The sequence below is a fragment of the Poecilia latipinna genome, unplaced genomic scaffold (genome assembly GCF_001443285.1).
Source record: "Poecilia latipinna isolate Pla-1442-1.1 unplaced genomic scaffold, P_latipinna-1.0 Scaffold864, whole genome shotgun sequence".
NCBI lineage: Eukaryota > Metazoa > Chordata > Actinopteri > Cyprinodontiformes > Poeciliidae > Poecilia > Poecilia latipinna.
This window is the reverse complement of record NW_015113480.1, coordinates 216,257-230,109: the sequence shown is the minus strand read 5'-3', so window position 1 is coordinate 230,109 and position 13,853 is coordinate 216,257. Positions and strand designations below refer to the sequence as shown.

General features: G+C 39.4%; 2 protein-coding genes across 2 annotated transcripts; both read right to left on the bottom strand.

The window, feature by feature from the left end:
- Positions 1-4,266: 4,266 nt before the first annotated feature.
- On the bottom strand, positions 4,267-9,702 carry LOC106957009 (serine/threonine-protein kinase ULK2-like). The gene is made up of 3 exons (XM_015048172.1): positions 8,645-9,702; positions 4,583-4,675; positions 4,267-4,419 (listed from the first exon to the last, which is right to left on the bottom strand). The coding sequence occupies exons 1-3, from the start codon at positions 8,732-8,734 to the stop codon at positions 4,282-4,284; spliced, it is 321 nt and encodes a 106-aa protein (XP_014903658.1). The 5' UTR covers positions 8,735-9,702; the 3' UTR covers positions 4,267-4,281.
- Positions 9,703-11,085: 1,383 nt separating this feature from the next.
- tmem97 (transmembrane protein 97) lies at positions 11,086-13,613 on the bottom strand. Its single transcript, XM_015048171.1, has 3 exons — positions 13,279-13,613; positions 13,065-13,209; positions 11,086-11,617 (listed from the first exon to the last, which is right to left on the bottom strand). The coding sequence occupies exons 1-3, from the start codon at positions 13,390-13,392 to the stop codon at positions 11,343-11,345; spliced, it is 534 nt and encodes a 177-aa protein (XP_014903657.1). The 5' UTR covers positions 13,393-13,613; the 3' UTR covers positions 11,086-11,342.
- Between the last annotated feature and the right edge of the window lie 240 nt (positions 13,614-13,853).

Sequence of the window (13,853 nt, the reverse complement as noted above, 5' to 3'; positions counted from 1 at the left end):
ATGTGCCCTTTTTTTTTTTTTTTTTTGAGCACCTGCCCTTTTAGTGGTCTCTGCACGGCCCTGTCATAAACACTGGATGTAATACAGCAATGACTTTCAAAATGTTTTCACACCTGATAGTCTGGGAGATTACGTGCATTTTGGGACGAAAACTGCGAAATTTATTTCATTTCCAGCTGCTGTGGTTCTCTTTCACATTGCACTGTATCAAACCAACCAAACCCTCTTAAAAGCCTCTTCTCGCCCCCATGGTTGCGCTGAGCGCCACTGAAGACAACACTGAGTGCAACTTCCTTCTTCACAAAATGGAAACAAAAATAGAATGGCATATTTTAGTGGTTGTAGGATTTCTCTTTCGTCTTTGGCAAAAGACCATGAGCCATTTCTCCAGCTAGCGTAGAGATGGGCCACATGGATAAAAATGTGATGATAGTTTTTTGTTTTAAAGATCTGAAATGCTGCCAAATGGATAAGACCTTTCCTGTCTTATCCAGATTCCTCGAGCTGTTGTACTCATTTCCTCCTTACAGTTTGCGTCACTAGTGCTTTTATTTTTAAGCAGTTATGAGGCAAAGTGGCAAAACCTGAAACTGCTGCCATACAAGTTACCGAAGTTGTTGTTAGGCAACCAAAAAGTGAGCGAGTTGTTGATGGCACCCACCTAGCTTAGTTGGCCATGAGAGTTTGAGCAACTAAAGCCTTTCCTCTGCTTACATCCCCCAGAATACTGTGCAGTTCTGGATCAGAGTTCAGATCAACATTCTATCAGACGCATTTTCTACCGATACTGATCACATGGCTATTGCTGGGTTTCAGTCACGTGACCCGGATGACACGCTAAATTCAGATGGAGGTCCGGAAGGGGATTTCTCCGGTTCAAAACAAAGCAAAATTGGTCACAACGAGTAAGCTAATGTCATAAATGGGCTGGAACAGCCAAGGTATCTCGAAAAAATATGCGTATCTTTAGGATATGATCTGTATTATCTCGGCAAAAAAAGGACTTCTCTTATAATCTTGAGATTTTACCCAGCATCAAGGCGATTGACGTAACTAACTGGAGCTGCAGACCTCATATTATGCCACGAGCCAGAAGAAAGCTTTCAAATGCCTGGAGAATACAATCATTTAGTTTCAAGTTGGGTCAAGCATTTAGGATCAAAAGAAGCATTAAATGGCTGTCGACTTGTTTCTGCCAAGTGAGTAGTGCTATTTTAAGTAATTAGTCTATGATAACGACGCTACCGCTAACAACAAACAAACCCATGTTATTTCTATGAGCTTGGATTTCATAGAAATAACAATGAAGAGCCTTAATTTTAGTTGTTCCATCTTTAAATATGCATGGATGGTCACTGTTGTCATTTAGGTGAAAAACCTCAAAAGAAACAGAAATCTATTACATACTCTATTACATAACAGGTCTGCGATCAGTCAATACTTGCATGTGAAGCTGATCTTATCCACTGATCTTAACCTCAGCAAGGGTCTAAGAATCAATCACCATCCTCTTTTTCTCTGCCATGAGAGAGTCTGACAGACCTGCCCATAAGGTGGCGGCTGCACAGCAGCTGTTAATAGTCACCCCACTGTTGCAAACTCAGTGACTTTCTTGCTATATTTATCAACATTTCAGACAAGGGGAAAAAAAACAACAAACAAAAAAAAAACTCAGGATCAGCCAAAATCAGAATTGGCAGGCAGGCTTTTAATATTGGTAACTGGCCAGAAAACTGCAATCCATGCACCCACACTTGATGTGAAATACTACTTTTATCCTCAGTTTGAATAAAAAGAAAAAAATTGTTTGGCTCCTAATAAATATAATATAAACAGCAAATAGTCAGTCAGACTATTGATTTATAAAGACATTGTTAACCATTAAAATTCTTTCATGTTTAACAATTTTTAGATCAAGCTGCATCTGAGAAATTCAGATTCAAGTCTATTCAGATAAAATGTCCTCCCTCATTCAGCATAGCAAGCTCTCTTCAGTCTTTTTTACAGTGGCGCATTTATGTGTGTTAATCTGTGTGAGGCAGGTGAGATGTTTAAGCATGCTATGACTGCTTGATAGGAAGTAAACCACTGTGTTAATCCTGTCCTAGTGCTGAAGCCAAAGCTATCATACCAAACCCCAACACAGCCAAGTAGTTCATGGATGGAATATAAACTCTAGATTACAAGCACAAACAATCAGACCTAAAATAATTTTAACTTTTATCAAGCTTCCTGTTAAACACTACAGTAGAGGTGTGAAATATATGATGTTTGAGTTAAAATTCTTAGCAACTATTTTGCAAATCCTGATTTACGTGTTTTCTTGCAATCTGTAATCCTACATACCAGCAACCCCACATCTCACTTTCAATATATTTTTACAGTAGCTGCTTCTGTTGCTGCATAACTAAGCAAGCCCAGAGTGAGCCAAAACACTCTTAGATCAAACCAAAACATCTCTGCATCACATGACTGAGTCACAATGTTAGAACCAAGGTCCACTAGTGATTTTGATATTTACTTTGCATCATTTATCTTCTTGTTTGAAGAAACATTTTGCTTACATAGATTAAGGTATCATTTTAAGTTTTTAACAGAAAAAAATGATACCTGGATTAAGAAACTGAGCTCAGGTCAAATGGTTAAATAATATTCCAAAATTCCAAAACAGTTTTATGAAGCCAAATTGACATTTGACCTGTATACCCCAACCTCAGCAGAGAAATCCACTACATGACTTCATGTTTATGACTACAAGTAGGACAAAAATACCTTTACCATAGTGTGACTGCATGTTACGGTACAGTTTAAACAGACTGGCTTGTTAAGCTCTGGTTGCCAAACCGAGAAGAATAGCACCTCTAGACAAGGTGTAAAAACAAAAAAGTAGAGTGGCCTAAAACAATCCTAATGTTTAAAAGAATAATAACATCTGATCTGTTCCAGTATCTGTCACAAGTCGAGTGCTGTGAGCATACCATGAGAACACCATGTGATCCTGATGAGGCCTTTTCAACCAGGAATACAGCTGGTAGCTCGGAAATGTGCACGATTTATGAATAGTTTAATACTTTATGCACCAGATGGAATAGAGTTCTCATTTCATTCTATCAAGCACTTCAAATCAAAATTACAAGCATTACCTTTCAAAGCCTACTTACTAACAGAAGCTGGGTTTTAAATGGGCACATTGCAATCTGGCTCTGGATGAAGCTATGACATCAGCAGAGCTGATGTAAATATAGATAGATGGGCTTATAAGCAGAATGCCAGCAGCAGTGGCAATGTAAACACAGGGACAACACAAATGCTCAAAGGCTTTGAAAGTATTTGCCAGAGGAGCACAAACATGTAGGAAAAACTGATTCTGTTTGAACAGAAATATTTTACAGCAGGCCAAAAACCACTTCAAATTTCAGAACATTCTGAAAGACAAGAATTATTACAAGGGATCATTTTCTTGTGATGTTTGGCAACTGACTTCTTGTTTGTCCCCCCTCTGGTAGGTTAACCAGGACTCCATGCAAACTCCACCATTTTCAGTCCAGCTATGAGCTGAATTTAAGAACATAATGCATTAAAATTTCTTTAAAAGGGACTATTCTTTAAAAAATTGTGGTGTGCCATGAGTGCAGTTAAGAAATAAAAGCCAAAGTTAATCTATCAGATTATAGAGCAGATTCAGAGAGAGATGCTTTTGATCTTGTAGAAACAACAAGTATGGCATGAATTACTAGAATACATGAAGTATGTGGGCTGTGTTTATCTGGACACATTGGACTCAAATTAAAATAGTCAAAAGATTTCTTAGAGAAACTCTTCCCTCAAAAACACTGTGTAACCTTGTCTCTACTCCCAATACAATCAATGTGATCTGATGTTTTCTTATACTGTAGTTTGTAGAGTCTGAGTCACCTAGAATGACTAGGTCACATGGAAATCAGTCAGACTCTGATTGTTGCATCTCTAAATAAGACAAAATGACAACTATGAAACAGGAAATCTAAGATCATTACTTAACTTAACGACGTTTTGACTAAAGTCAGAGAGGTTAAAGTCCTTGTCAAACGGCGTTTGACTAAAGTCAAAAGGGTTGGAGACAGCTTTTTATTTCTCTTTCTCACTGTTTGCGTTTTAATGATGTTTTTTTTTTTAACTCTTTCTCACATGCTGTTTTTATTTTAATTATGTAAAGCACTTTGAAATGCCTTGCTGCTGAAATGTGCTATACAAATAAAATGTGATTGATTGATTGATTGATTGATTGATTGATTGATTGATTTATTGATTGATTGATTGATTGATTATACCGGTCAATTTAAAATGGACACAACATTCAGACATAGCCTCCAAGTCCACACTGCTTTTTTCACTTACTTGAACATCATAAAGAGCCACAATGTTTTCATGTTGCAGTTCCTGAGTAAAAAGAACAGATCATCATGATATATTAATGGCAGCATTAATATGCTATGGATAATATAAGTTAGTGCAATGAATAGCTCCTCCAAGCCTGAGATGACACACTCAGGTTTCAGATCATTCTTTCTGGGAGTGAGAAGCATTGAATCATTCTGCTCACCTTCAGGATTTTGATCTCCTTGCCAAGCAGGATCTGGGACTTTGAGAGGTTCTTCTTATTGATGCTCTTAATGGCGACTTCCCACTCTGTTTTCTTTACAGGACAGAGAAGAATATAGGTTAGAGTAAGTTATCATCATGATGTGTCTATAACATCTGACACTCTTCATCCATCCCCAAATAACATATTTCTGTCTTCAGTTTCAGTCATCTTGCCTTCTGATCAATGACCAATCACCATTATAAGAATGCCTGTTATTGCTCTACTTCCTGGCTGCTGTTTTTGTCTGATTTTAGGAGTTCTTAAAAACATCATTAGTGAACTTAAAGTGTGGTCTATTTTTGTCCATTTGGACATACAATGTTTTAAACCAGTTCATCACATATATGATGTGTACAAGGGGAAGAGAAGCCGCATCCCATGGTTCACAGAGCCTTGTTGGTATGGCTGTAATGTGACACACTGAATGGTGAGGTAACAACAGAACCAGTGTAAGCCTACCTATTCTGGAACAGAGCTAACCTAACCCCCAAAATAAGATCCAATGTCTGAGACCAACTTTAAAAATAAAGATTCCTCGAGCTCACATGAGTTCAAAGACCACAACCACCTATGTAACCTCCAGGCCCACAGGATTGTGAACTCAGCATCAGTATATAGAGGTGGAACACAAACAAAAAGAAAATCTCTTTTAAAAAAAATCTAAATTAAGAATTACTAAGAGATGGTCTGATTCTGTCAGCCTAGAGGAAGGCAAAGGACCCTGGATGGGTGAGTGAGTGAGTGAGTGAGTGAGTGAGTGAGTCAGGTGAGCTGTATCATGTCCACCCAGGTGTGACTGGGCCACCAATACATCAATACGAGGTGGGCCAGAGAGTTGGAGGGGGTTGATTGAGTGGTCCATCATGTTTCAACATGATGGACCACTCAATATACTTTCCATCCATGAGTTAAACAGAACACACAAAGTTATTATGACCTGCAGAGTTATCCTTTAAAAACAGAAGCCAGCTCTCAATTTCCATAATAACAATCTCATTTATTAATCACAGCTGATTGTAGTATGAGCAACAGTGGGATGGGCATCAATAAGCAGCTGGGAGACACAGCAGAGAACAGCGACAACCAACAGGACAACCAACCTGCAAAAATAAACATCTGCAGGATGTTTATTTTTGGGTGTTTTTTTTTTTTTTTTTTTAACCATTTGGGTGAGAGGAACCTAACATCCCATCAGAGGGGTGGGGACCAAATGGACTTAAAATGCATAACTATATATTATGGTGCTATTGTGATAATAATACATTTAAGAATAAACACTACTCCATTTTATCCTCTTAATCAGGGAAAAATATGGAGCATACAATCATTTCATAATAACACCAAGTTTTATCACATTTTTCCAAGAACTGAAATGCACATTCATTTACATTTTGGAGCTTTTTTGCATGAACTAATTTTTTTTTTTTTAATAAACAGAAACTCCTTGTTGCTCAGCTTACCCTGTCTTTTACTTTGTCAAAGAGCAATTACCAATTCAACATTTATCAAAACATGCAAACATTCACACCTGAATGTAAGGAGGCCAATTAACATATATGCAGTGAAGAAAAGTATTTGAACACCCTGCAGCTTTGCAAGTTCTCCCACTTAGAAATCATGGAGGGTCTAAATGTTTATCTTAGGTGCATGTCCACCATGAGAGACATAATCTAAAGAACATCCAGAAATCACAATGTATGATTTTTTTAAATAATTTATTTGTGTGTTACTGCTGCAAATAAGTATTTGAACTGTGAAAATCAATTTAATATTCAGAACAGTAGCCTCTTTGCAATTAAGGGCTGTCTCTGACAGACAGATTTGAGCTCCCTTCAAAATTTTTCTATAGGGCTTAGCTCTGAAGACTTCCTGGGCCATTCCATGCTTCTTACGGAGCCACTCCTTGATTATCCTGGCTGTGTGCTTTCGGGTCATTGTCGTGTTGGAAGATCCAGCCACGACACCATATTCAAAGCTCTGAGGTGAGAAATCAGCCCAGAACTACACAGGAGGAGCTGGTCAATGACCTGAAGAGATCTGGCATCACTGTTTCCAAGGTTACTGTGGATAATACACCAAGATGTCATGGTTTAAAATCATGCATGGCATGGCAGGTTCAACATGATTGACAGTCATGTTTAGCTTCTTCTATTTTCTAATAATTGTTCCAACAGTTGATCTTTTTTCACCAACCTGCTTGGCAATTGGCCCATAAGCCCTTACCGGCCTTGTGGTGGTCTACAATTTTGTCTCTGGTGTCTTTGGACTGATTGCGTGGGGTGAACAGGAGTCTTTATGCTGCTAAGGACCTCAAACAGGTGCTTCTAATTTAGAATAATAAGTGGAGGTGGACTTTTTAGAGGCAAACTAACAGGTCTTTGAGGGCCAGAATTTTTGCTGATTGGGAGGTGTTCAAATACTCATTTGAAGCAGTAAAACACAAATCAATTATTAAAAACATCATACATTGTGATTTCCGGATGTTTTTTGTTTTTTAGATCTTTCTTAGGACATGCACCTAAGATGAAAATTTCAGACCCCTCCATGATTTCTAAGTTGGAGAACTTGCAAAGACAAAGGGTTTTCAAATACTTATTTTCTTCATTGTACATATTTTGGACAATGGGAAGAAACCAGATGAACCAAACAGAACCTTTGTATGAATAGGGTGAACATGCAAACAATGCAGAAAGACTCATCTAGGAATTCAAACCCAAGGCCTTCATTCTGCAAAGCAATCATGCCAAAAACTGTGCCACTGTGCACAGAAGTAACCATTCTATTTGGATTTCAGTTTCCAGATCTGAAATCTTGAGTTGAGCTAGTTTTGTGTCTTGCTCTTGAGCTGCAATCCCTTTTTAGGTTTGCTTCTCTTTTGGGAATAAATAAATAATAGGGAAGGTGAAAACATTAATGCTCTATAGACTGTGGTTGAAATACATTCAGATATTATTACTAGGTGTGAACCAATTTATCGGCCAGGCAAATTTATCGCCGAATTTCCTTAATTTTGGAAGATCAATGATTGGCCGATTCTTACATGTGATGCTGTTCGTAACTGATCTCATCTACCTCAGCAAAGGTCTGTGTTCTTTTGCTCTGCTGTGAGAGAGCTGCACATTCACAGTTAACAATAATCACCCCACTGTTGCCAACTCAGCAACTTTCTTGCAATATTTAGCAGCATAAAAATGAATACACACAAAAATGGTATTGGCCTAAATCAGAACGTCAGAATTCTTAAAGATTGGTAATCTGTAATTGCTGATCAGCCAGAAAACTGCAACTTATCTAGTTATTACATTGATGCCATTCCTCCTGTTTAACATGTTAGCTGCACAGTTGGACAAACGTAAGCTTGCATCCATGCAGCCATTAGTCTTGCTTTGTTAAGTGGCTCTGCAGAGCTACTTTATAGATTTCTATTTAGTGAACTAAAGTGCGTTTTACAAGAGCTGGAGTGAACAGTGTGCTTCCATTTGCTCTTCATGGGTTTGTTTGTTCTTCTCGGAACAAACAAACCCATGAGCCCAGATTTCCTCACAGCATGGTCAGATTTAAGGACATAATTCAATTTTCTGAGCATTATTTTATAATCTAATAGGTTTCTGATCTGCAGCATGAATGAACACTATGCAGCTGTTCTATAAGGAAGGCTTGTATTCTTAAATAGACAGCCACTCCTACCTCAGGACGTCAGCAAGTCATTGACAGTTGCCTGACTCATCCGTTTCATGAATGAACCAGGTAACATAATTAACTGTTTACAAGATGTACAATGTGAATAAAATACATTGAGGACCAACAAGAGTGGCTGCTATCCTTTCTAAGGGCCTGTAGGTTCCGATTTTTAGTTAAAATGTTCAATAAATCAACAACCTGAGGAGGCGGCAGCCTACATACTGCTGCAGAGCTCCGTTCTCCACTCACTGACCCACATTTTATCATTGGACTGGTGCTTGTCCTTTCTATGCAGGGATATTTAGAGTCGCACAATTTGAAACGAGCCATTTCTATTACCTTTCTGTGTCTTCCCTTGAACACCACTGCGAACGCTCCATGTCCTACCAAGTCCTTCCTGCTGTACTCAAAATCTCCCACAGTCTCCATTGTGAAGGGGGAAAGTAGATCAACTCAGATGCCTCAAAACCCTGCTGTCCTCTTCAGAGGGGGACAGATCCGCTCCGAGCTGATGTTGTTTTAGTTTCAGTTATTTCATGTCAGGTTCCTCTGATGTTCCCATAAGGTAAAAAAAAAAAAGGAGCTGGAGGCCGGAGATGATGCATTCAAGTGCCCCGCGAGAAGCCTGGAACGTTTGTAGTATCACTACCGATCAAACGGCGTTGATGGGTAGCATCAATCCTTAGCTTAACTGTGTCAGTGCCAGTTGTCTGCTTGTCTGTGACCCGATTGAACGACTGCTCACTAACTAGCTCTGTGCCCGGTCACCTGACTTGTCCCGGTGGATTGTCTACATGATGGGAAGCCGGGGAGACATGACTCTGCGAAGCCTGGATCAACTGCAGAACACTGCGTTAGCCTGACCGTGACATAACCCTGCGGCTACACCTAGCGTCATGGCTGCATACCATGGCAGCTCTGCGCAAACATGCTAACAATAACATGAGCTCAGTGGGTCACCGCTTTGCTAAAATACAGGCAAATTAAAAGGGATCATTAAGCTAACTAACATTAGCGAGCAGGTTTGCGTTCAACAGTTAACCTAAAAATCTTAAAAATGTTAGCACCGAGCTCCTGTTCATCCACACAAGGCAGATCAAATTACTGGTCATCTTCCACAAGTCGTACAGATCCAGAAGACGTCTCTCCGATGCTGATAAACACTGCCGTTTTCCCAGCCTAGCGCCCGTTTCATCCGTGGGGAAACTTCGAACGTCACTATTTATCTTCGTCGACTACTTTAAATTAACCACTAGGAGCGAATGACACCTGCAATTACATGTTTTAATGTCAATTACAACACACTAAACTGATATAAACTGTAACGCTCCGGTATATCACAAGTACGACCACATTACTACTACGTGCCACTGAGTTAAACAATATTCAGCGTTTATAAGCTGCTGTTGCCGCCGCACAAACTAACGGCATGTCCTTCCGCCACAAGAGCTAATCCGTTACACGAATAAACTTAAGGTCGGCAAAAAGATAAATCAGAAGTGCAGTCTCTATCTTTATGCTATAACGTGTTTTTTGCTGTTTATGTGGAAAACCTACATGTTTTGGCTCTTCTGTGGTGAAACAGTACATAGCTATATTGCAGGACTACCAAGTAATTTGTATGAAGATATATTATCAGATAAAAGTAATTGGATCAAAAATAAGAAGCATGGGCAATATTGATAATCTGATTAAACTGAGACAGTCTCTGCAGTGATGCAACATAAAGCCGTAAAGCCGAAATGTCTCTTTAAACAACAGCAATGAGGAAGCGCTAAAGAAGAATATCAAGATTGACGCCCTCCAGTGGCTGGAAATGGAACCGGTCCATCCGTCCTCTTTGCCTTGCGAGGTCGCATGAGGGCTGGTCGTGCCTATCTTCAGGGTACACCCCGGACAGGTCGCCAGTCCATCACAGGGCAACACAAAGACAGGAAAAAACAACCATGCACACACACCGGAGGACAATTTAGAGAGACCAGTTAAGCTGCACAGTGGCACAGTTGGTTTCCCTTGCAGCAAGAAGGTCCCAAGTTGCAGCTGGATTGAAATGTATGCCACTAAGCAGATCTAACGGTTCATTTGTGAATCTCACCTTTATCCAGTCAAAGGCTCCTTCTATTTAACACATTGGAATCATGTTTTATTCTGTTATGGTCTTATGGTCTATGTTTGCCATTTCTGGAATAGATGTAATTTTTTTAGCAGATTTCTCACAGCTCTCTTGTAAACACTGAACATTTGTCATGTTTAAAAAGGACCAACATAGAGGGATTTGACAGAAATTGAGGAGGGTGACCAAAGAATGGAGAACAGGAGATGATTACTGACGTGGAACAGCCATGAGCAGAGCAGGGAGCTTGTAGCTACTGAGGAGTATCAATGAAAGAGAATGGCTGTAAAAAGAAGCGACCGGTAACCAGATAAAAAAAGTCAAATAAAAAAACAAAACTACAAGTACTTATCACAACATTTTATCAAGGACATTGAGTGATTCCATAGCCTTTTCTGTGACATATGCCACAACTCCTGTGACAGCTGTCACAGCTTCCGTAGCTGTGCCAGCTGACACCGGAAGTGCCATTATGGCCCTAAGCAAATTTTCATTTGGAGGCCCATATACCAACCTGTTAACACCAGATGCTTTATCATTCCTAAGCTACTGTATGTGTGTAACATTCCTACTATCAGAATCATTTGTAATTAACTTAAATCACACCAGTATAATTATGGTTATTGATTCTAACCTTACAGGAATAACAATCTGAAAAAAAAATTGAGTTGAATAAGATCAATAATCCTTTTTATTATCGAGATAATCAAAAGAGTACGGCAATTGACCAAAATCTTAGTCAAATGGTCGAGCTAAAAACTCACAACAAGCAAAACAAACTAATTTAACATTCATCAAGCAGATTCCTCTCCAATGATACTTCAAAACATGTTTCACAGGAGCTCTTACATAAATGCATCTTAAAGAGTGCATTCCCAGATGGGGGACGATTCCAAAGGTAAATTACAAAGTTTTGTGTTGAATTCAGTTTTTCTTCTTAGCTTTGCCTGATGTGCTGCCAGGTTTGGAGGTGGGGTTGTATTTGGAGGAGAGCAGCATTGTGAGCAGCAGCAGCACAGGGACCAGCAGGTACGGCACGTATATGGAGACCAGCAGCCAGCGCTCCCAGTTAGTCTGGGGACCGGGGTGGGGTTTAACAGGGAACTGATGGAAAAGGATGTGGGCTAGGATGGGAATCAGCGTGGTGGCAACATGCGTGGAGTACACAATGGCAGGAGTCCGGATCCACTTACAGCCACCTGGAAGATGAGAAGGATCAGAAGAAGGTGCATCTGGCTGCAGAATTTCACTGACATTTAAACCACTAAGGATATAAAAACATGGACATGATGCACAGTGCAAAAGTCATATTTGCAAGTTTACATCCTGACTTCTTTTTCTCAGGGCTGCAAATACTTTCATCATCACTGATTATGTAAAAAGAAAGTGCACCCTCACCACATCATTAGGCCATTAAACATAATCTGATCTTTACCAGGTGTTAAAACTAAACAATTTAAACATCAAATCAACAAAACATTATGTTTTACTGAGAATCAAAAGGAAACACAACGGAAGCAAATAAATACTTTTTATCAAGGTTTCACAGGATTGTGGAGGAACCTCTCTTCTACCCAGAGCTTCTTTAGTTCAAGCTTGCACTCACTTGTTTATTCCCACCTATCTGTAGTTGTATTTCAGCTCATGAGCACATGATGCCTAGATTTCACATTTAACTTTAGAAATCTTTGACTTACAGGGTGACTGTGTCCTGTGGCAGAAAATCAAGCCCAAACTCCTCCACCACTCTGCTTGACAGTTTAAGATGCTCTCTGTTATGTCAGGGTTTTTTTTTTTACATAAGGGGGTTCTGTAAGTCCAATTTTATTGGTTTATTTTTGCAGTTTCTTTAAGAACTTTACCTTTCAGTGAACTTATTTGGACATCTACTTCTGGGAAAATTACCAACGGACCTTGAAACATTTCAAATTTCCTGAAGACTAACAGATATGCTCCCTCTTAAATCCTAGGTTGTGTGGTCAACATTCCACACATTGTTTCTAAGTTTTTGCTGTTTTTGTTTACAAGTAATGACATGTAATACCAGGGCTTATGATTATTGTTGTTCACCATAAAGCTTCATATTTTTGCTTTGCATCATCTTTTACCCTGTCATCCCCCTGTGACCTCCTGGAGGTCCCAGTGGAAGAACTCTGCAAAATAACAGTTTGTTGTTATTAATTCTATTTTTGCATTACTCTGTATGCTTCCTGTCACTTTGCTGCTGAATGTTGCTAAGGGATAGAAAAGTTTAGAAATAAAGGTATTTCTAAACTAAGCTGACTTTAGTCAGTTCAATCAATCTTGTGGTCTGTGGTCGATCAGCAAGTTCAGTTATTAGACATGTGGTCCACTGATATATACTACTACTAATAAAACTAATAATTTATATTGATGGTGTGGCCTTTCAACCATGATAGCAGTCTGTTAGTGAGGTCTTTCTGGTCTTTAAAAGTCATGCAGTGTCCACAGCTTAACTTTACAAACCTGGAACTGACTAGGTTTTTATTATTTCCAAATCCTAATGAGGAGATGCAAATCAGACGATATATCCTCACTTTGTGAGTTTGCTTAAGCAGTTGTATTGCATGTTTGCTTAAGCAGTTGTATTGCAGATTTCACACATTCTTTTTTAAGTTTACTCACCTTTCAGAAAAGCATATGCTGCAATGGGGAAAAATGGCATTTGGAGAAAAGCCTCGCAGAAAATAAACGACTTGAACCACTCAGGAGGATCCAGCACCATGGGGTCTTTGAAATCCTCTGCATACCACTTCAGAAGATCCTTCAGCTGGTGAGGAAAACTGGGTGAATCATCTCAGAGCAAACAGATGAACAAGACGCTGTGGTCTGAACTTACCGGCTGGGGGTACACATGTTCAGGTAGAAGGGCTTGTAAGTCAATAAATAACGTAATAGGAATGTGGGAGGCAAAATAAAAGAAAAAGATTATTTCTAACACACGAACAGCCATTATGTGTGAATGGGCGCTAAGGACAGACTGGAACTAGGGTCCAAAATCCGCGATGGCGCTGTTGCGTAAAAACGCATGTTCCATGACTCCATCCTATTGGCTCACAGGGAGAGTAGGCGTTCCTGAAGGCACCACTCCTTCCTGTCACAAGAATGTAACTACAGCTATTGGGGAATGTTCCTACCAAAATTCGAGAGCACACATTTTCGATCTGACAGCAGGATTTCATGTTTTTTGTTCTCAAAACTTTTAATACTTGTGCTTCATTATTAGTTTGAAAGCAGGACTTAATCTCTTTCTTCTCAAAAGTTGTAGTGCTTGAGCAAAACTTCTGATCTCTTTCAAATATTCACTGTCCTTACTCAAACCTTTCTCCTCGCGCTCAAAACGTGTCTGTCGGATCAAATCTCTGCTTGCAAACCTCTTTGCTCGCTTACGAATTCTTTTCTGCTCTATGGGAA

Bases quoted from the DNA above. Each gene is read 5' to 3' on its own strand.
- LOC106957009 (XM_015048172.1), bottom strand. From the start codon at position 8,734: ATGGAGACTGTGGGAGATTTTGAGTACAGCAGGAAGGACTTGGTAGGA. The intron at 4,676-8,644 runs GTAATAGAAATG...TGTCCTGTAAAG, and splicing joins TCAAGGGAAGACACAGAAAG to AAAACAGAGTGGGAAGTCGC. The intron at 4,420-4,582 runs GTGAGCAGAATG...CTTTTTACTCAG, and splicing joins AGGAGATCAAAATCCTGAAG to GAACTGCAACATGAAAACAT.
- tmem97 (XM_015048171.1), bottom strand. From the start codon at position 13,392: ATGGCTGTTCGTGTGTTAGAAATAATCTTTTTCTTTTATTTTGCCTCC. The intron at 13,210-13,278 runs GTAAGTTCAGAC...TTTCCTCACCAG, and splicing joins AACATGTGTACCCCCAGCCG to CTGAAGGATCTTCTGAAGTG. The intron at 11,618-13,064 runs GTGAGTAAACTT...CTCATCTTCCAG, and splicing joins AGCATATGCTTTTCTGAAAG to GTGGCTGTAAGTGGATCCGG.